A 22,391-nucleotide genomic window follows, 5' to 3' on the forward strand; every position below is an offset into this window, starting at 1 on the left:
TCGGTAACGATTTCATGTAATTCTTTCAAAATAAAAGAACCATCGTATCCCTTGAGGTTGTGAAAGTAGATAGGAATGGTTCTCGACGGTCGGCATCCTTCGCAATAGAAGGTCGCCTCCTCCTTCACTACTCGGTATCCTGCCGGCTCTCCACATGCAATACAGACTGGATCACATCCGTCGCGCCGGTAATTAGAAGGATCCCTCATCGGTATTATTTTCCAATAATACGATTTAGAATAATACTCGGCCCGTTCTTTCATATCCTTTAGAAAGTCTGTAACACAGGAGAGACCTGTGAATGTTCTTTTACCATAAACAGTGGGTCGGCCCGGGCCTCGTTCCGAAGGTCCCCGCGATCCTCCCCACCCCCGTTCCACCATAACATACGAAAGACAAATTGGAATGTGCCGGCCGGTCCCCTTCTCAATAATTGCCTCAGTATCTGCATAGACGACGTAGGGAGAAGGAACCTTCTTCCGATGTCCTTCAAATTGACACACTTCCTTAGGAAAATCTGGCTGGGCAGTGTCTGTTCCACAGTATACCTGATGTTTTTCTAATTCTTCTGTTGACTTAAAACCTCTTTTACAAACCATACAAATACACTTCCGTCTGCGCTCATTCTTTCGATTAGTACGAGAATTACGAAGGCGATTTTCCGCAGTAATTGGTACGAAGTGAGAACGGCCGCCGTCTTCGCCAACTATCAGTAAGATATTTGCTATTTGATTCCTATCACCTTCGGAACGGGCTTCACCTTCCGTTCCGTCAGGGGCTCCGCCAGGGGCACTATATAACACAGTTATGTCGGACGGGGGAGCGGGATCATTTTCGTAGATCTGAAATACTTGAAGTTTGATGCCTGGATTTTGCTGCTCGAAGCGCCTGAATACAGTCAGATCGGCGGGCGTAGGAAAGGGAATACCTTCCAACAGTAGTCAGCCATAAATGGGGCGTACGTATTCCATTTTCTCCTTACCTGACCACATTTCTTTTCACGAAACTCGGGGTCGGTCAACTTTAAACTTGCTACGATGGCGTATTGAAAACAGTTCTCGCTGCCCGAAGGTAGCACCAGATCGCTAACACAATGCTTATTTTTTAACCATCCGGGAAGTTGGACTGCGCCAGCCCCGGCACCGAGTAAAACTTCTACTAGAATTACTTCAAATTAAGTATCTCCTCGAGAACGAGACCAGAACCCTCAACATTTTCAATTGTATCAAGCATACGATCGTAGCGATCTATTAATTGTTGCCCCACATCCGATCCCGATCCTCTTACATCTTTTGTGTATGTATCTTTTAATTTAACAGGCAATGTACGATTTTGTGTATTACCAGTTTCGGATCCGATAATTTGACTTCCATTTCAGTATAAACAGAGTACATCTTTCGTTCCGAATGGACCATACCTTCAATATCCACCAGCTCCCCAATATCCTTGACTCGCTTGACTTCAGGAAATTTTTTTTGTAAAACTGCTCCCTTGAATGCTGTATGTAATCGACGGGCCATATATGCGGCCATAATATCTTTATGATATATACTATCCTAAAAATTTTTAAAATGAAAAATAATTATTCTATGATAGCTCATCAAAATCCACTATAATATTTTTGTCAGCATTTATTTGTTTATATATCTCACCTAATCTTTCTAAGTCGACTAGTTCTTCCACATCTTGAATTTCTGGTTTATTAGGCGCAGCACAAAATATTAATCTCTCAACAGTGAAAGAAAGAGCACGCTTACTTAAGCGCGGTTTAAATGCTAAGAATTCTATCTTACTACCTTTTCGGATATTACGAGGTACAATAGCAGGATTTTCTCGGACTGGTAGTAACGGACTCACTGTTTTAAAACCGCAGTCAATTTCTTGAACCATATCAATACATGTAGCGAAATCGTGATTTCTCCCTCTCCCTCTCCCTCTTTTAAACTGAAATTTAAAATACCTCATGCCCGGCTGAGGCCCCTCGCTCCCTCGCTTCTGATACACTTTAGATGGATTGTAAAATCCGCAGGAATTATTCTTGGAGTGAGCGGCCAGGCTTGCAGCATAACTTTTAGCAGTGCTTGCATCGAAACTTTCACCTAGGGTACGGAATATTATTAAATCAGTAAACTTTTGAAGACTCAGTTGCCAACTGACACACACCCCATCGCATGTAGCAGGATCTCCTCCCGAACCATATTTAGGTCCGATGTTGAAAACTACTTCTAGCTCACTGTCTACGTATATGAAAGGATCTACATATTCACCAAATACTAATTTGCCTCCATCATCAATTTTGATGTTTTCTCCGGTTTCAAGTATTTTTATTGCATCTGAAATAGAAAGGATTGTCATTGTCTTATCGTATATATCTTAATAAAAAAAAAATTTAAAAAAATTTCTATGATATAGTATCCCCAAAATGTCATACATATTCATAAATGGACCAACTGGAAGTGGTAAGAGTTACGATGCAGTAAATTTGGCGGAGGGGCCGGAGGTGACTCACGTACCAGAATTTGACACTAGTTTTTCCAGCAACATTGCCGACTTTTATAATGGGCGCCACGTTTCGATTGTTGATTTTCAGAACCAGTTTATAGAACATACGCTTAGTTTACAATGTCAGGCTGGGAGGAGGAGGGAGGAGGAAACCTCCCCCCTCCCTTCAGAACACTACATTATTTGTGACTCTTCCATAATTCAACATCTGACTTTTTCTCGAATCCGGGGCGTTTCCACGGAGTGGGAAGAAAAAAAGATTGTTTCTAGAGCATTTGACCATTTACCCAGTTTCATCATCATATTCAAAGATATGCCTTGGGATTATTGCAGGCGGAATGTGTTGACTCGAGCCAGGTCGTACGAAATAGCCGCCTTAGAAGAACTAGAAGAGATTCACAATAAGTTCAAACAGACTTTCTTAGAAATTTGCCACGACTACAGACTTCCATGTTTGGTAATTCGGAACGCTCTTACCCCCCTCGTTCTCAAGAATAACTTAATCCAACAATTGATACCGAGACAGTCGGACCAGTAGAATATCCACGAGCTTTTGACTTTGGAATTGCATGGAGCGGCGGCAGCCAGGGATTTTTAATAGACGGTTTCAAGGAGGAGGAACTTGAAAAAGCGTACTTCCCACCTGGTCAAGAACAACTAGAACAACCTCGAGTCTCACTAAAGAACCTACACAAACTTCTTAACGCTTGTGAATCTGTGTGTGCTTATAATGCTTCGTTTGACCTACGAGCACTTGACATTATGAAACCCTACGGTTCTGTAACACCGGACTTTGAAGTTACTTGTCTATGGCTTATGTCAGTTGTGTACATTATACTTCAACCAGAACTTATAGATAAAGCTGAAAAAGGGGGACTCGAAAGAACGGACTATGGCAACATGAGAAGTCGTTTTGAAGATCTTGCAAACTTAATATGTTCAGGACTGAGGGGGTACCACCTCATCCACATACGGCCGAAAAAGATGCAGTAAGTGAACATTACTTACGACAGTACATGATAAATACTTGGCCAGGTGGGGGGTGGAAGTGGGGTGGTAAACTGACACTTTCGGCTTTCAAGAAATTAAGACTTTTTCCATGGTACTTATTGAATAACTTTCGTAAATACTTACGTTAGTACTTACGTAGTACTTGACAAGTACCATGGACAGGAACTTACGAAGTACTTACGTAGTACCAGCACAGGAACTTACGAAGTACTTACGTAGTACTAATAACATTTTCCTCCGGCTCCCAACTATTGAAACTTTCTGGATAACCTTTCCATTTTATCAGATAATATTTCTTTCCTCTAATTTTTTTCGTCTTCAAAATTTGTTCTACTCTGTACAGCTCGTCGCGTTCCGAAAGGGCGCTCTGAAGTTCATCGGAGTAGAAAGTGCCGAGTATTTCCTCTCCATTCAGATCTTTTATTTTGTAAACTGGTGGCGTTCCCAAGCCAGCTGCGTACACAACTTTTGAAACCACGAAAATCTCCTCTGTCCAATTTGGTAAATACCCTTTCTTAAAAGTGGTCTTGTATTTTGTAATTCGAACCCGTTCTCCCGGCTTGAATTCAGGGTTGGCTCCCCCGGCTGCCAACTCAGGACCGAATAGTGTATAAAATGCCTGCCAATCGTTCTCCTCTGTTACGTCCCTGGGTTTCATTTTGATACTTCCATGAACGGTGTTATTGTAATTCTCGAGAAGGTGGGGTAGAATAGAAAGCCATTCACGTGTCTGTCTGTATGTAAAGTATTTCCACATCATCGTCTTGAGGGTCCGATTAAAACGTTCAACGACGCTAGCTTTTTTGTCACTGTAGGTGTGAAACCAGTGAATTCCCACCTCCTCCAACCACCCCTGCATTTTCTGATTAGTAAATTCCCGCCCCTCATCTGTCTGAAGTTTGTCGGGCCTTCTCCCAGATTTCTTAATCACGTCTTGTAGCGCCTGTAACGTATCATCCGCTGTTTTTGACTGTATCGGCCTGGCCCAGGCATATTTACTGAGTACATCGATTACTGTTAGCATGTATCGAATGTTATGATTCTCTTTTGCGAATGCTGCAGGGAATTCCACAAGGTCTGCTTGCCACTGTGAGTCTATCGATGTTACAAAAACGCGTCGGCCGCCCGTAGCATGAGAACGAGGTACCGGTTTATGTAGATTATAAGTTAGCTGAGTTTTTAACCAGTCCTTCACCTCTTTCTTAGTGACGTGGAGTCCGCTGGCCCGTGCTGCATCATACAATTTTTGTACACCTCCAAAACCGTTTTCGGGTTGTAATATAATTCTCTAAGAGTACCTTCAGCTTCCATAATTGCTATATTATACGAAAAATTTTATGTCGTACGGTTGCCGTAAACGAAATACTAGTTTACTGAATGGTCTACTTTTCAATTGCTTGATTAGGCCCACGGCTTCCTGTTCTGACACCTCCATTCCATATTCTTTTATAATAGTTTTGTTGTCTATCTTGTTCGGTGTGTAAAATAGTACTAACATCTGTATGTTTTCCCTGAATGGTTTACTAATACTAGTATATTGTTGAGTCAGAACCCAGACAGATAATCTGTCATGTCTTGCGCTGAAACCAAGTTGGACTAAAACGTTACTGCGCTTCTTCATATCTTTGGACGAGGCGCAGTCATCGAGGATTATTAAAGTGTTCGTTCCAGCCCATTCTTTATGCACGTAGGTTAATGTATCATCCACTGCATCGAGTCCGACTGGAAATATAAACACATTATCATCGGTGAAAATGAATCTTCTATTATACGCTTTATTATTCATGAATGTTGGGCAAATGAATATCACATATTCGAATTTCCTTAAGTACGGACCGGTGAGGAGGTCCAACATAAATTCTGTTTTGCCAGAATATGTCGGTCCAGTTATAATCATGTTGAATGGTGGGGTTACGTATATTGACATTTCCTCTGGATCTATATACTGTAAATTAATGAATCTCTTCTAGTTCTTTTAAGTTACTGGTTCGAGTTAGATGAAACCCAGTCACATCGACAGCATCTGAATGAACTATATAGTTAGTGACTTTATTCCAGTACCTACAATAGTAATGAATATTGCTAAAGATAACAAACCAATTTTACCATATTCATGAATAGGGTCTACGCTGGTCGTAGATGCTGCCTGTTCTGGGAGGGGAGGGGAGGCCCCCGAGTCGTGTCATTGTGAGGTGACTCTCCGGGCTCGTCCTGCCACTTCACAGGATCCCCTCCTTCCATCTCGTGTACAGCACTTTCTCGAACTTCCGTGTTTATATCACCGTTCACCCCGAAGGACATAGATTCTGTTGCGTATTGCAATTCATTATTATAACCTGAGATCGCCGGGCCCGAAAGAATGACCATCTCAGACGGCAAGAGAAGTAAATTTGGTGAGACTGCCATATCAAGTTTTACACCAGTATTCATTATTGTGTCTTGGTATCGCCTATAACTGATTACTTTGTCGGTATTGCGAATTTCATCTTCGAGGAGAACGCCGAATTCTTTTCGGACTTGCTCTGCACTGCCAGTATCGCCCACAATGGTACTGCGAATATTTGCTTGTGCGCCGAGTATACAATATACGTAGGCTTCAAGGCTTTCATTGAGGCGGGCGAGACCGGCCTTTGTTAGTCCCGAGTCTCCCTTCAGAGGAATGAAACTATTGTATTGTCCCTCCGATCCATCATTTCGGAAGAAATAGTAGTGCGGTCGGTCTTTGTCGGACAGTACATGTTTTTTCTTTCCAAAAATGGTATGTGTATAGAAAACGCCTCCGTCGGCGGAGAGGAAAAAGTCCCGACCGTTGTATATCGCTTTTGGCTGTCGAACAGGGCCACGATTAGTGTAATATTCATATCCATAACCAAGACCTTTATTTTGGCCTTTTCGATAACGAAAGTCGGACTTCGTTGGACTTATATTTCCAAATTCTGTACAGAGAAGTTCATATTGGACGAGATTGTACGGATTGTCGCCCGCTTTGAAGGTGGGGGTATCGTCTGGAAGTGCAACTCCCATTTCGTGAAGGATACGACGTATTGTAAAATATACATGGAAACGGCAGAATGATCGTATTTGGGGCGGAAATTTCTTATCAAAGAGATGGGCGAATGATATACCACAACCAGTAGTGCTGCACCATACGGCGAAATTCAGTTGCTGGTCCCAGTATTTCATGTTTGGACCGCCCAGCCAGACATTACTTTCTTTTGCTGTTCTATGAGTGATTACATTATCTTTGAACACATCCCGTGGATGGAAAGTAAATTTATCTGTCGGCGTTACATATATTCTAAGTCCATGAGAATAGGTTTTATTCCCCCGTCCGGTTTGGAAGGAATATCAGCATGCTGCTGTACTGTCGGTACGCTCGTCTTATTCAATTGAAAAGCAACTGGGAATAAGTCTGTACTCATTATTCGTGTTTCTATATACATATAGATTTAAATGGAGGAGAATTTTCCCGGAATCCCTGTCGGAATGTTAGGGGTACTAACATTCCAGACTATGTTAATACTTTATTTCGGATTCAGGTTTAAACGAATTTTTTATTTTTTACTAAGAATAGATAACATACTGCAAACAATGGAGAATTTAATAAAGTCATCGGCAGCGGCAAATATGGCAGCGCATTCCGAAGGGGCTTCGGCACCTTCAGCGCCTTCGGACAATAATCAATCCATAATAGAGACAAAACGTGAAAAAATACTCTGTGTCATCGCAAGTGGTCAAAGTAAGTTATTTTTGGTAAGGAGTTTACAGTTAGAGAAGTGGAAACGTGGAAAGATGAATTCATAACACGAGCCTTTAAAGTCTATGAAGCGAAATACAGTTCTCTTATAAGTGATACCATCACTCAAAGTTTCATAGATCTAGGAGCCCGCGCAATAAGTAGGTAGTTCCAATCGATGATCGAGATAACTATGCCACTGATCTTAAAAAGGATTTTATTCTAAACAGTGAAATAAAACGATTATCAGGACGGATAGGGTACACGTGGGGGCCCCTGATTGCTCTAATTTCCACCGGTTTAATTACGGGTAAACATTTAAATTTTAAAAAAATCGGGTTTAATATAGTACCTGAAATAAATGGATTCAACTTCACCGACTCAGCAAACGACTCCGTCAGAAGCCCCGCCGACGGAGCCCACACCGCAAACGGAAACGACGACCTTCCCTACGCCACAGCGCAACATAGAGAAAATTACGTTACCGACGAAGCATCCAGGGAGAGTTGCTGCGGGCAAGAAATTAGCGGAATGGAACAGGCAAAACAAGGAGAAGAAACTAAAAGCAATGGAGGGGGGGAGAGGGGGGGAGGGGAATGATGCGGTAGCAGACCTACCGCCTACAATGAAAGAACAGTGTGATAATAATTCACGCTGGTATAATAAATGTTATCTTGTTTTAGGAATTATGGGAGTTTCATTGACTGCATTAGGGCTATATTGGGGGCGTGCTCGACATACCCCTGTTCCGTCCGGAAAGATCCTCCACAGAAAGCGAAAAAAACAGAGCACGTAGCAGCTCCATCCGGAACAGTTCCGACAGGGGTTCCGAGAGAGGGAGGGGGAGGGGGAGGGGGGTGTTCCCAGCTCCTCTACATTGTATGAGATGGATTAACTCCCATATTTTTTATTTTTATTTTTTATTTTATATACTAGTCAGCAATCATGGATATTAAAACAGTTGTAAACACAATGTACGATGGTATTGTAATCGCAGGACTTGCGATGGGATATCTTATGATCTCCAGCAAATTTCTGAAAATAGAGGTTGGCGATCCAAGTCGACCAAATTTAACTCGCTTGGCAAAATTAGGCGGTGCGACTGCTGCCGCGGTTGCGACCAAAGATCTCCTTGAACAGAAAAATATTATTCCTGCAGAACCTTATACTTCGTAATAATAATATTCATCGAACATTTATACTTAGTAATATATACATACAACGTACAACGATGATCATTTGGATTGAAAGCAAAACAGGTGAACCTGTTACTGTTAATTTTTACCCTTGTATTGACACGACACAGTTTACGAAGATAAGACTGCTAGAGTGCGGACTATATAATTCATGGCATAACATAACATCGACGAATAATGTAATAAAATATCAAGAAGGTGACCAACCGAAGAAGACTAAATCAATACGTCCAGGTAACTACAATATCGATACGTTAAACAAAGCAATCGGGTTGAAGCAAAAAATTAATTTTGAAAAACATCTGCCGACAAACCATGTTTATCTAACTTTGGCTAAAGATATTAAAGTCTATTTCAATGCCACAGGTAGCTTCGCCAACGTCGTCGGCTTTTCAGATAAACCTGAGGACAACCCAGTTATAAAAAGTACTATGAGTCCGAAGAAAGTGGATTTCTTAACAGTCACTAAATATATAGTTCATTCAGATGTAGTCGATGTTACTGGAAATTATGTTTCATTTGGTTCGGGTGCCTCCGGAGGATACATACAGGGGAAAGTATCGAACTGTTTACAAATACTTCCCATCCGGGATACGAGAGAAATAAGTGAAAAGGTTACTTACGATTTTAAAAACGGAGCAATTTCTATGCCATTGAGAAAAGGGGGAGATTACATGAATTCAATGCGTATCTGGATAACGGATCAGGATGGGAACATGATCGATTTCAATAACTGGCCAATTAGCTTTTGTATTGAATTATTGTAGTCCCGAAGCGGGGCCGGTGTAACCCTATCGGAAGATAAACCATCCCACGACCAATCCTCCAGCAATATAGATCATCTCATATTTCTTTTGCTCAGGACTGGGCTGATAATAATCTGAGAATTGAACTGCCCCTTCGGAACGGCTTTGCACCGCTTCTGCTTCTTCCAGGATTTCTGCATCTGTATCTCTTAATTCTGCCGCAGCATGTGCGTCTTTGCCTGATTTTCTCTTTCCCAGTCAGCCTGTAGTAATCTTTTTCTGACCAGACGTTGCGATCATGTTCAAATTTTTCTAATGCTTTATCATGTCGGACCTTCTCTTCAATAAGAGCATCACCATTACCGGAAAGTTTTTGTCCGATAATATTTCCTCCTGTGAATGCCGTTGCATTTAATACAGCACCGAGAACTGTCATTCCTATAGCTGAAGCCATGGTTGTATATTATTACAAGGTATTATTTAATTTTCACTGTATATAGGTCCCTACGGAGTATGTCTGATCCAAGTGGCTTCGGTCTAGGTACAATTCGTATGCAAAATCTTGAGCTTGAAGATCTGAGTGATGTTAAAGTTAACAATAATACTAAGATGGCTGCTAATCATAATAAGGATTACGTCCTTCGTTATAAAGACCGCGAAAAATATTTCGTTTTAGCCAATGCCGCGGCGCCACCCCACGAACATGCTGTAGAATTTTCCGAACTTAAAGACATTGATGAAACTGTAATTGACGCCACAAAGGCTTCGAATGATTCTACTCCTTTTGCTCTGACATGGGATTCGGCTAGTCAGAAATTCATGCCTTATAATGTGCCGCGTAACATCTTAGATATATTGGATAGTGAAATTGCAGGAGGTGTTGCTGAACCACCAGGAACTCCGAATGTGATTTATTTTGATAGCAATGTAAACAAATATAAATTGTTAGATTTTCGTAGTTGGCTTACTCCTACAAATCCATACATTGCACTTCTTGGTATACCGATTCACCTTAAAATTAGTCCTCTTAATACAATAATGAAGGCAGATAATACACTAAGAAGGTGGATAAACGAGGGGGAGAATTATTGCTCGTATACAGCTAGCGGAGTTCCAGTTAGATTATTTTGGGACACAACTTTAAAGAAACTGGGTCTTAAAAGTGTCGGTGATGAGGCAGCTGTTCTCACTTTACAGACAGTAAATCAACAGATGACTGATAATATGAAAATACTTCAACATGGTACAGTTCTCATTAGATGTGTAAAGTTAGCTACTGGAGATGAATTTGACGATTTGGTTGGATATTATGCTATGAAAACAGATAACAGAACAACTTGTGATATTATCATAAGTATCGATAAAGATCGGGGAGGGGAAATGAGTATTGAATGTTTTGTTGGTGGGAATAGAATAGAGAACGACTTAGGAACTACATTTGTACGTAGAGATAAAAGAGTGAACACTTTAGATATCAGTACCATTCATCTGAAACGTCTCATTTTGTTTGAAGTAATGGTCTTTCGTCATATTTTAAGTTCAGAGGAAATTACTAAATTTTATCTATCGGGTGAACAAGTTCGCACCGATAGGAACTTCGTGTTCAACATCAGCTAGACTCCGCAACCGGCCGGCCGGACTGACAACGGGGCTCCTTTATATAGGCTAGTTTGATGGTGATGACTCACACGGAATTTCCCGTACATGTATAAACATGCTCAGAAGGGAATTTCCCTGCTTAGTTCAGGACAATGCACTGCTGCGCGTGCGTGAGTTCGTATATAGGTCAGGGTTATACTTTAGTTACATGGATGGTTAATTTTTCCTTCGCTTCATGTAGATAAATGAATAAAATGGGGTGTAAAATTCTTACTTCATCCCAGTTGACCACCCTTTCTTTACTACTTCTATCGTATGATCCAAGCCACGCCTTAAAGATAACGTTTAAAATCCCATCCTTAAACATACAACGAGCAGTCTGAGTTGCTCGGAGAGATTGGAACATTGAGAGAGGAACACAGCGGACCCAAGACATTTAGACTATGGGAGAAGCGTATCTTGGGCGATGGCAACTGTCAAGCTTGTCTACAGAGAAATAAAGTCTATGCAATACCAACGAACTCTAAACGTCTCGTGTAGTCACTACACTGAAGATCCCCAGGTACCTCTCGGCAGCCAAGGCGAGTTCAACACATAAACTCCCCATGAAAGAACGATTAGTAATCGAGTGGCCGGAAGTTACTACTTTGAAGAAAAAACGATAGTAACAATGTGATGCGAATCACATGAAACCTTTCACCACAATGGTTTGTCCCAAAATCCATCGTTAAACATGGAAAGTGTTGACCTGTTCAAAAGGAATCCGGGGCACACAATTTAAATAAAAAAGGTGCATGTTGAGGGAAGAGAATCCCGATTAAGCAGGGGTACATCCGTAAATTAAATCGACTTTAGGCCAAATAAAAACAAATGTTTATGCCTCCGGTGACCAGCCGTACCCACGAGCTGTGCCCGACAGGCTGTTTCCTGGTTGAACCAATGTATCACTACGCCGCCTTGTGGTGATAAAATACCAACTGAGTAAATGCCAATTTGCAGCGACAGATTATTCTGTATCTCTGTATCACGATATACTGTGTCTTCGGAATACAGTGAATTTTACCTTTCGAATAAATATATAGAAAACGACATTAAATAAATAAGAAAATCGATTCATTCTGGGCGAGAAGGTGAATATTACATTTTTTTCGTCCTTCAACCGAAAGTGTATAGAGCTGCAAGGTTTTGGCCTTGAAAATAGCGTTTTGTGTAAAGAAAGCAACGCAGCTATTGATGTATAACTTCAAGTCTGAACTGGAATTCAATTTAAACACTGGATATTCCATGTTCATACATGAAGTTGAACTTCACTTCATTTCAACATGACTTTTTGATTGGAAGGAGAAACGTCTTTTACAAACTGAACTCAAAAATACAGGAAAATACAATCAAACTCTCAAAGTTACATCTAATGCAATTTTAAAGTACATGCATTTCCCAAGATGAAATAACGTTATTAATATGGATGTTCAATTTAATATCTTTACATTTGTTTACAACTTGATATAATCTTCATTTCTACAATGCATGCGTTACATAATTGCTTTCTATTAATTACTTAACAATTTTCAACTTTTCTCGCTTTTTTTCTAGAAAAATCTTGTAACACAACATCGTATTGAGAGATGGCTTCTGATAAAGGTTCGTCATAGCAACCAGTTCATTTCAATAATCTATCGAAGAAGTGTGAGAATGTGAAAAACAAATGCAGCCAAAACTGACAAAGAAACGATAACATGTGGTGACATTTATGCCTTGTTATTTTTTATTCAACATGTATGTAATACATTAGTATTTTTGTGGACACAATGCAAAACTTGAAACAGAGTTTAGCCGAGAAAATGCTTCCTCCTTACCATATTTTAAAACATATATACATTTATCTATCTCCACACACGTGTGTGTATTTCTAACTATATATATATGTGATTGGATAGATAGATAGATAGATAGATAGATAGATAGATAGATAGATAGATAGATAGATAGATAGATAGATAGATAGATAGATAGATAGATAGATAGATAGATAGATAGATAGATAGAGAAGGTCTTCTTGATCATTTATATGGTTGGGACGTACCATTATACTTCAGTCTTTGGTGGTGTTGAAATTCAATAAATATATTTATTTTTGTGGCCACACTTCGAAACCAATTCAGAGCGTTTATGGCGTGTAATCCATGCCAAAATTAACACCTTACATTTTGAGCCAACCTACATGCAACTCTCACGAAGGTACATGCAACTCTCACGAAACTGCATGCGATTCACAAAGCTACACGCAACTCTCGCGAACGTGCATGCAACTCACGAGGCTACATGCAACTCACGAAGCTACATGCAACTCACGAACTTGCATTTTGAGCCAAGCTACATGCAACTCTCACGAAGCTGCATGCGACTCACCAAGCTACATGCAACTCTCACGAAGCTGCATGCGACTCACCAAGCTACATGCAACTCTCACGAACGTGCATGCAACTCACCAAGCTACATGCAACTCTAACGAACGTGCATGCAACTCACGAACTTGCATGCAACTCACGAAGCTACATGCAACTCGCGAACCTGCATGCAACTCGCTCGAACCTCATGCAACTCTCTTGAAATGCATTCGCTTTGCGCTGCGACTTATTTGAATCGGACTCCCTAGATTACCTTTGAAGCTCAACTCATTTTGCTTGAAGCTCGTTTTTGAGCTGAACGCATTCGTGTCGGGGAAAGTCCGTGTGAAGGGGGGACTTGGTTGGGGTAAACCAATTTTAAATAGGGTCTCTGCTGCATGCTGCCTTCGATTTAAATAAAGGCACTTCTGCGTTGAGAAAACCATACGTGAATTGGAGTACACTATGTCGGTTAACGTGTGTGAATGAGGTTCTATCGTATTTTATTTGACTCTCATTTTACTTCATGTAGACTGTGCCACAATGTGGTTTACAATAAACCAACCCATCATTAAAGTGACTAACTTTGCTCCGACAACGCGGAAGCTTATGAGACGTCACAACGCGTCATACCAACGTCATATGACGTATTCAGATGTGTTCTGCCAGTGAGCCAGGGGATCTGAAAAAAATGACCCGACATATAGTATATGCAGTGCAACAAGCAACTTGAGTTGCCCGTCGCATTGCCTCGTTTGTACGATGTCATCGTGTCACTCGATTACCATGGACGAAAACAACAATTGTCTGCGCAGCGTAAAATCTCCGTGCTGTGTGAATTTATCTCTGCGCTCATGGAAATTCTCCGCGCTGTGTAAAATCTCGGTGCTCTTAAAAATCTCCGCTGTGTAAAATAAATCGTGGCGGTGTGTAAAAATCTCGGCGCTGTTGAAAACTCTCCGTGCTGTGTAAAGATCTCCGCGCTGTGTAAAATAATTCGCGGCAGTGTGTAAAAATCTCGGCGCTGTTGAAAACTCTCCGCACTGTGTAAAAATCTCCGCGCTGTTTGAAAATCTTGGTGCCTTTTAAAATTTCTCTCTACTGTTTAAAATTTCTCCGCAGGCTGTTTCAAATCTCCCTGCTGGGAGACAATTCTCCGCACCGTTTCAAATTTCCCTCTACTGTTTGTTCTCTGCGCTATTCACTTCCGTGACTATTCAATAAGGAAAATGAGGGCAACTTCACACAGCGTATGCGTACAGCTGGCGATGTTTTACGGGTCGAGTGTTAGCCTGCTAAATACGTAGTCAAGCAGACAAGCGCAGACAATTGTTGTTTTCGTCCATGGTAATCGAGTGACACGATGACATCGTACAAACGAGGCAATGCGACGGGCAACTCAAGTTGCTTGTTGCACTGCGTATACTATATGTCGGGTCATTTTTTTCAGATCCCCTGGCTCACTGGCAGAACACATCTGAATACGTCATATGACGTTGGTATGACGCGTTGTGACGTCTCATAAGCTTCCGCGTTGTCGGAGCAAAGTTAGTCACTTTAATGATGGGTTGGTTTATTGTAAACCACATTGTGGCACAGTCTACATGAAGTAAAATGAGAGTCAAATAAAATACGATAGAACCTCATTCACACACGTTAACCGACATAGTGTACTCCAATTCACGTATGGTTTTCTCAACGCAGAAGTGCCTTTATTTAAATCGAAGGCAGCATGCAACAGACCCTATTTAAAATTGGTTTACCCCAACCAAGTCCCCCCTTCACACGGACTTTCCCCCGACACGAATGCGTTCAGCTCAAAAACGAGCTTCAAGCAAAATGAGTTGAGCTTCAAAGGTAATCTAGGGAGTCCGATTCAAATAAGTCGCAGCGCAAAGCGAATGCATTTCAAGAGAGTTGCATGAGGTTCGAGCGAGTTGCATGCAGGTTCGCGAGTTGCATGTAGCTTCGTGAGTTGCATGCAAGTTCGTGAGTTGCATGCACGTTCGTTAGAGTTGCATGTAGCTTGGTGAGTTGCATGCACGTTCGTGAGAGTTGCATGTAGCTTGGTGAGTCGCATGCAGCTTCGTGAGAGTTGCATGTAGCTTGGTGAGTCGCATGCAGCTTCGTGAGAGTTGCATGTAGCTTGGCTCAAAATGCAAGTTCGTGAGTTGCATGTAGCTTCGTGAGTTGCATGTAGCCTCGTGAGTTGCATGCACGTTCGCGAGAGTTGCGTGTAGCTTTGTGAATCGCATGCAGTTTCGTGAGAGTTGCATGTACCTTCGTGAGAGTTGCATGTAGGTTGGCTCAAAATGTAAGGTGTTAATTTTGGCATGGATTACACGCCATAGAGCGTTTGTTTAACAGCGTAGATTTATCAGCATTGATTGTGTGTAGCTTTTCCGATAGACTTCATAACTTGCTTCTATTAGAGTAACTCGGTGCTCGGGCAATAATTGACCATGATTCATCAAAGGTCTGGTCCTTACCAAATAAATTTCGATAGTTCAAGCCAGAAATGTAGTTTATAAGTAGGGGTTAATGAGGAGAAGGTGACTGCCAAACCTGAAGTGTCATTTACAAGGCCAAAGTCTCAACACGAGTCATAAATAGAAGGTTTACATCGGCCTCCCTGATAACACCTTCAAGACACTCTTCGCTAATTACACGAAATTGTTCAGTAACAAAAAGTATGAGAATACTGTGAATGCTATAGCGATCATAAAGGTATTATTTGTGATGCCTAGCCTCAAAATTAGAAAGTTTCGACCACTCTTGTTTGTGCGTGAAAGTATTGTCATGTTATACACCCATCTACCAAACAGCTATGACCGTCAAATGAGCGCTAATTGTGATATTGTTTTACAATCGTCAGATTTGGCCACTCAGTCGGCAAAACGCACGGAATACTGGGAAGCACGTGTCGAAACTTGTGATGGCATCAGAAAGGTGTTGAACGTACCGAAAGCGGAGGAGTTAAGTAAACTAGAAATGGCAGAATTCTTCGGTGTACTTCCCTCATTGAACGGGAAAAATGTACTTGACATTGGTGCTGGCATTGGGTAAGAAAAATGATTTCATTTGTTAGTGAACGGTATCTAGAGTGTGTACGTGGGCGTGTATGTATGTATGTATATGTATGTATGTGTATGCATGTATATATGTATGTATGTGATATGTGTCTATCTATCTATTAGTGAGTACATGTTTATTTTTATAGTTTTCCATACGATTATTATTCTCTCATCTCGTTACTGTATTGTCGTCTTGATATCTTATTTTGCTGTTTATATTCTGTTGCTGTACTTCAATCTTTGCATAGACGTTACACGGTCGAACTTGCCAAGAAAGCGAAACACGTGACTGCCTTGGACTTGATGGAAGTCTACACACTGATGAACAAAGAATCCCATGGTTCAATGGGAAATATTGACTTTCTAACAGCCGATATCTTAGAAGTTGAATTTCCTGCTGATAGGTGAGAAAATGTTAACATATACTTTGAGCTATATTTAAAATTGAGAGAGATAAAAAGGAGATGTGTTTTTTTTGTCCATCGAAGCGTTTAGTAGATTAGAGTAGAAAAACATGCATTGTTTTGCCGAAAGTTCCTTTGTACTTTCCATCCATATAAACCTATAGAGAAGAGCAGCTTTTTTCCAATTTGGACCATGCCAAAATTTGACGCCACATTTCTCACTCTTTCCATAATGATATCTCTACTTTGAAGTAACCCGCATCTCGAAAATACGAATGTATGTTTTAATGATCAAGAATAAGAGGGATTATTGTAGGGCTGGAGAAGCATATCACTCAACATTTATCAGAATTTACAATTCAGAATGGCTGCCATTCTTATTGTGTACTTGTGGCGAAAAATAAACTTTGAAGTTTCGATCGTCCGGATGACAAGACGGTAAAACTATGCATTTGTCTGGGGCTTTCAAAATCACTGCAGACAAGCTGTAGACCAAATAAACATTGCACGATTTTGAGGCCCAGAAAATATGTACCGAAGGTTCCTTAGTCTCGGTTACCCAGACTGCACTGCGGGGCTCTCATCCGGCGGCCGGATGAGAGCCCTGCAGTGCAGTCTGGGTAACCGAGACGAGAGGTTCCCCTCCGTCGTGCCTTGTTCCCTGACAATGCGCTGTCACACGGAATCGTTTTTTTCTTTTCTGCAATTTGATTCCAGCTACGACTTGATGTTCTCCAACGGTCTGCTGCAGTATATGGAAGATGAAGAAATAAAACGTTTTGCGCTTAAGGCACTCACTTGGATGACTGAAGGTGGCCACCTATTTTTTCGTGAGATTTCCGAAAGTACGTCACGTGTGAATCTCCTTAAGAAAACTTCAGAATCGTTTGATAGTCCTCTATACGGGTATAAGCTTACAACTCATTTTTAAAATCCCGCTGAACACTTTATGTTACATCAAAATATAGACTACAAAACATGCATGTATACACTTTGAAAGAACGAAACTAGACAATTAGATGATACTCAAGGGGAACGAAATTCAACATATATTTATTTTAAAAAGTGAAAAATTCAGCATTTGCATCACATTCTGTGCCTCATCTAAATTAGTGGTGGCGAAAATTGGTTATCGTTTAACTCCTAATTTAGGTAAATTAACAATTCATTAAGGAAGAAACGTTTAATGAAAAAGCAAACTTCGTCTAACAGTAGTAGCCTCGCCTCCGTATTCACACTCAAATCACAGTCCCTCTATCCACCTGTGCTCAAAAATTTGATGCTTCAGAAGACCATGGTTGTAAAGTCTGCGAATGTATTTGAGAACTTTGTGCCGAGCTACAACCGACATTTCGTTGTTGTAAAAGCCCAATTGAATATAAATAATTTGTAATCGTTCATAAAATGGTCACATCCATACGTTGTTACGTCAGTCATTTTCTTGCGATAAGTTTTGAAAAAAACCGTAAAAGTGGCATTTACTTTTGTCACATTTGAACAGATAAAGAGACCGAGAAGTACAGATAATCTAACTTTATTTTACTAGATATTCTTAGCCTGAAGGAAACCGTCAAAGATCCTAGCATCTGTCGACAACCGGCTGAGTATCTCACCATTTTCGATGGCATTCGTCTTCCGGTAGATGGCTCCGATGAAATTTACAAATGGTCGCTTGTCGCAATGGAACAAGTTCAATGTGTCAAAACGGTACGTATCTTTTGCAATTTTTACGATGAGAATTTCTATATCTTATAAAAGGAAAGGAAATTAAATTCTGTAGTAATTTACGTACTCTGTTGTAACTATTATTTTTTTCATGTATTCCGAACACACCAGCATTGCAATATCAAACATATAAGAGACTTTTGAAACTAAAACAAGACAAGGCAAACGGAACTAATTGCGTTATGGAGTTTCGCTCTACATTGTATTTCGATTATTGTGCATAAATTTGCACCAATAGCATGTTACTACCACGTGGTTACGCCATTGCAACTGTGTCTATGAAAGACGCACATTGTATTTTGAACTGTTTGTTGTAACGTTAAATAATCCGTCAGTAGTTTGAACTCCAAATTTAACAAAACCGAGTTCATCAATTTATCTCATTTGGGAGACGTTCAAATTATAATTTCCCCCTCGGATTTTCGCGTTGTAATACTTTCCGGATGAGGGGTTTGAAATCAAAGTCATTGAGCTTCGTTTGCCCTGTGCGTGTTTTAATATTGATTACTCACGGTCAATGTGAAGGCCAGTTGTCAAATTGGCTGATTTGTGACACCATTAAAGTCCTTTGTAGTATGTTTGTTCACTCCCGGTACTGGCGAAATCAAGTGATGCACAAATAAGCAAAAACGTGACCCGTCTATGACCTTAAATCCGTCATTTTTATGCATGTTATATTCAAAGGTCGATATTTTGTTGAGAACGGTGCATTTTGTACCTGAAAACAAGCAACTGTATCAATTCTCCAGAGACTTCAGTGAAGATGGTTCGCTCGGGGAATCGAAAATTAAACCGGTAATTTATGCATTGCGGGATGTAAGGCCAAAGAAAAATAAAATTGTGCTGTTCCGATAACCCCACCTACCCTATTTTTTGCCTGCCGACCCTAAACTTTTAAGAGCTACGTAAACACGGATGTAAAAATGAAAGAAAAAAAGCCGTAAAATCACGCGTCCTTTACCTGGCATTTGATTTTTGCTTGAACGAGGACGTCTTTTATGTTTTTGTTCCTTTTATATGTATGATACGTTTTTCTGGAAATGTTGTGGCCAGTGTTTGATAGCCCTGAACCCCTGAAAAGGACATATTTAAAAATAAAAATAATTTAGAAAAAAGAAATCCCTGCCGACCTACCTACCCTATTATTGAAAACCACGTTATCGGAACAGCATAATTTATTTTTTTTTTTTTGCCTAAGATTTAAATTAATGTAGGTGTTCTTCAAAATCTATTATTTTCAATATAAAGTTTTTGTGAAGGGTATGTTTCCACTCTCACATGCAGGGTATTATTTTTTATATTTTTCAGATGTTCTCGAAAGAAAGTGACAAGTACTGGCTTTATCAGAAGGTTCGGATGCCATCAACTAACTGAGAATACAGAGTTCTTTACGAGGAGATTTTAAGAGATGACGATACTCGTTCATTTTTGGACAAATCCATTCATATTTTAATAACTACATAAATATAATTCATTTGCACGTAATTCATTTGCACGGCACAACAATATGTGCATTATGTATTGCTATGTAAATCGACACCGCTCTTTTTTTTAATTGCCAGAATAGAACGTGATGCACTTAGTCTAAGGCCGAACCAAAAAGTTGTGCTGTTCCGATAACCCGTCCTACCCTATTTTTTACCTGCCGACCCTAAACTTTTAGAGCTACGTAAACACGGAAGTTGAAAAAAAAAGAAAGAAAAGACCGTAAAATCAGGCGTTCGTTACTTGGCATGTGATTTTTGCTTGAACGAGGATGTCTTTTATGTTTTTTTTCCTTTTATATGTATGATAAATTTTTCTGGAAATGTTGTGGCCAGTATTTGACCGCCCTGAACCCCCTGAAAAATGCATATTTAAAAATAAAAATATTTTGGAAAAAAGTCCTCACGACCTACCAACCCTATTTTTGAAAACCATGTTATCGGAACGGCACAATTTATTTTTTTTGTCCTAATGATATTCTAATATCGCAATCTTATCGGACATCTGTAAGGGATCACGAAATTCAATTTTGAAACTTCGCTGTCTCTTTTGTTCAGTCACAACAGAATTGCGCTAACAATTTGTCATACCAAAACAATCACGAAGTAACTCGAAATCACAGATTCATAATTACTCGGAGAGACTAAAAGTTTTGTGTATTTTACCCAAGTACTGAGAAACTATAGCTTGTTACAGAATCTCGGCAGTGTTACAGTTTACTTTGATAACAACAAAGGTGATATGAAATTAGATCTCTATGCAACAAGGATTAGGACCTGTACCACGTGCACCTTCCCTTGATTTGTGCCTGAAAAATGTATCTACATATCTTTCTTGTATTCGTCTTTTCTTAACAAATGTTATAGTTTCTGAGATACACAACTTCAACCAAAATGCATTAATTTGATTTTCATGAAAATAAATAATAATGGTTTGTGTGAATAATACTGCTACAGGTTTATATGCAATCTATCTTTTCACCGTGTAATTTATAGAAATGCTTACCCCTGTTTTTAAGTTCACGATCAGAGTATGGCGAGTTTTTAGACCTGACCATGACGTTATGTCCTTGAGCAGTACACTTTACACCAAAAATCGAGTCAAATGCCAACTTTCAGCTTGTCAACATGCATGTTTGTGATGTCCAAGGTCATTGTCGATAACGGAATTGTTCTTCCTGTAACACTAGGATTTATCTATCCATGATATCCATTGCTCATTTTGTTGTGTTCTGAAGTTGAATACTTTGTATATCAACACACTTTATTTAGGATAAAGAACTGGAACATAAATAATTGTAAAAGTTATATGAATATTTGAATACAGCTAATTGTCCCTTTTCTGCAGAGAAATGTAGAATTTTTATTAAAATGCCGAGGAATATGAGTAACCCCCTCTCTAACTCAGAAATATTGACTGACACCCCTCACTTAGAAAAGTTAATACCGATACATGTATTTGTAAAATTTAAATAAATACAGCACTAGTAAAAACCTTTCAAATCCTGATATACCTTGCTAGATTACCATCGGTTATCTCTTGACGGTTGAGGTGAAACCAACAAAATTAAATTCAAACTGACAACAAAATACACATATAAAAGCTCACACTATAACCAGTATCCAACCATATAGTATTGTTTAATTTGGATAGGTATCATGACAGGGTTTTAAATAGACTGAGGATATCTGACTTTGCAGAATTTGAAAGTGTAAGGGGAGGGAACACACGAGAGGCTGAGGGGGAAAGTGTCAGAGGGGGCTGTCTCCAATCTTGCTTCAGAAAATTTTAAGAAATTAACGTGTGCAATGGTGCACTCTGGTGCAATCTGAGAGGTGATTTTAATTTCTTTGTTTTATAAGGTAAAACTGTTAAAACACCCCAGGGGAGAGCACGATAGGGGTCCCCCTCTCGCATCGAAAATTTTGAGAAATTGATGTATGTATTTAAGGTGCAATCTGGGAGGTGTTTCAATTTATTTTGCACTTGGTAAAATTGTTTGAAAATGACATTGAATACTGATATTATTTTTACATTTTTTTGCATGATCAGCGTTTGAGTCACAATATTCAACAACCAAACAATGACAATATATTTTGTGAAAAAAAGTTCTCAGTTTGCCAGAGACTGAAGACCAAAATACAGGAATGGACAATCTGTGACCTTCCTGTGTCATTTATCCAGCTGCCAGCTTCTAATGAAAAGCCTGAATATACAGTATGGTTAATATCAAAACGGTTATTGAACTGAAGTCAATGAAAATATATGTTTCTGTGACTATAATAAAGGATGAATCCACAACAGTTCAGTTTTGTCCTAGATTCTGTGATAGATTTGAGAAATTGATGTATGCAATGATGTAGTCTGATGCAATCTGAGATGTGATTTCGTTGTCTTTTGCTTGTAAAACTGTTAGAATACCCAAAGGGCGGAGAGCATGCACGAGAGGGGTGTCCCCCTCTCGCATCGAAAATTTTGAGAAATTGATGTGTGGAATGGTGCAATCTGAGAGGTGTTTTATTCGTA

At 39.9% G+C, this 22,391-nt stretch overlaps 1 protein-coding gene across 1 annotated transcript in view; it reads left to right on the plus strand.

The window, feature by feature from the left end:
* The window catches only part of LOC139115209 (uncharacterized), a 41,643-nt gene extending 20,831 nt beyond the window's left edge, over positions 1–20,812 (plus strand). Inside the window, exons 2-7 of the mRNA XM_070677162.1 lie at positions 12,384–12,431; positions 16,053–16,239; positions 16,500–16,655; positions 17,373–17,500; positions 18,202–18,362; positions 19,689–20,812. Coding sequence (XP_070533263.1) covers positions 12,416–12,431; positions 16,053–16,239; positions 16,500–16,655; positions 17,373–17,500; positions 18,202–18,362; positions 19,689–19,754 — 714 coding nt within the window. The 5' untranslated portion in view covers positions 12,384–12,415 and the 3' untranslated portion in view covers positions 19,755–20,812. The remainder of the gene's footprint in view (positions 1–12,383; positions 12,432–16,052; positions 16,240–16,499; positions 16,656–17,372; positions 17,501–18,201; positions 18,363–19,688) is intronic.
* Positions 20,813–22,391: the final 1,579 nt, after the last annotated feature.

Source organism: Ptychodera flava, chromosome 2, assembly GCF_041260155.1.
Source record: "Ptychodera flava strain L36383 chromosome 2, AS_Pfla_20210202, whole genome shotgun sequence".
NCBI classification, from domain to species: domain Eukaryota; kingdom Metazoa; phylum Hemichordata; class Enteropneusta; family Ptychoderidae; genus Ptychodera; species Ptychodera flava.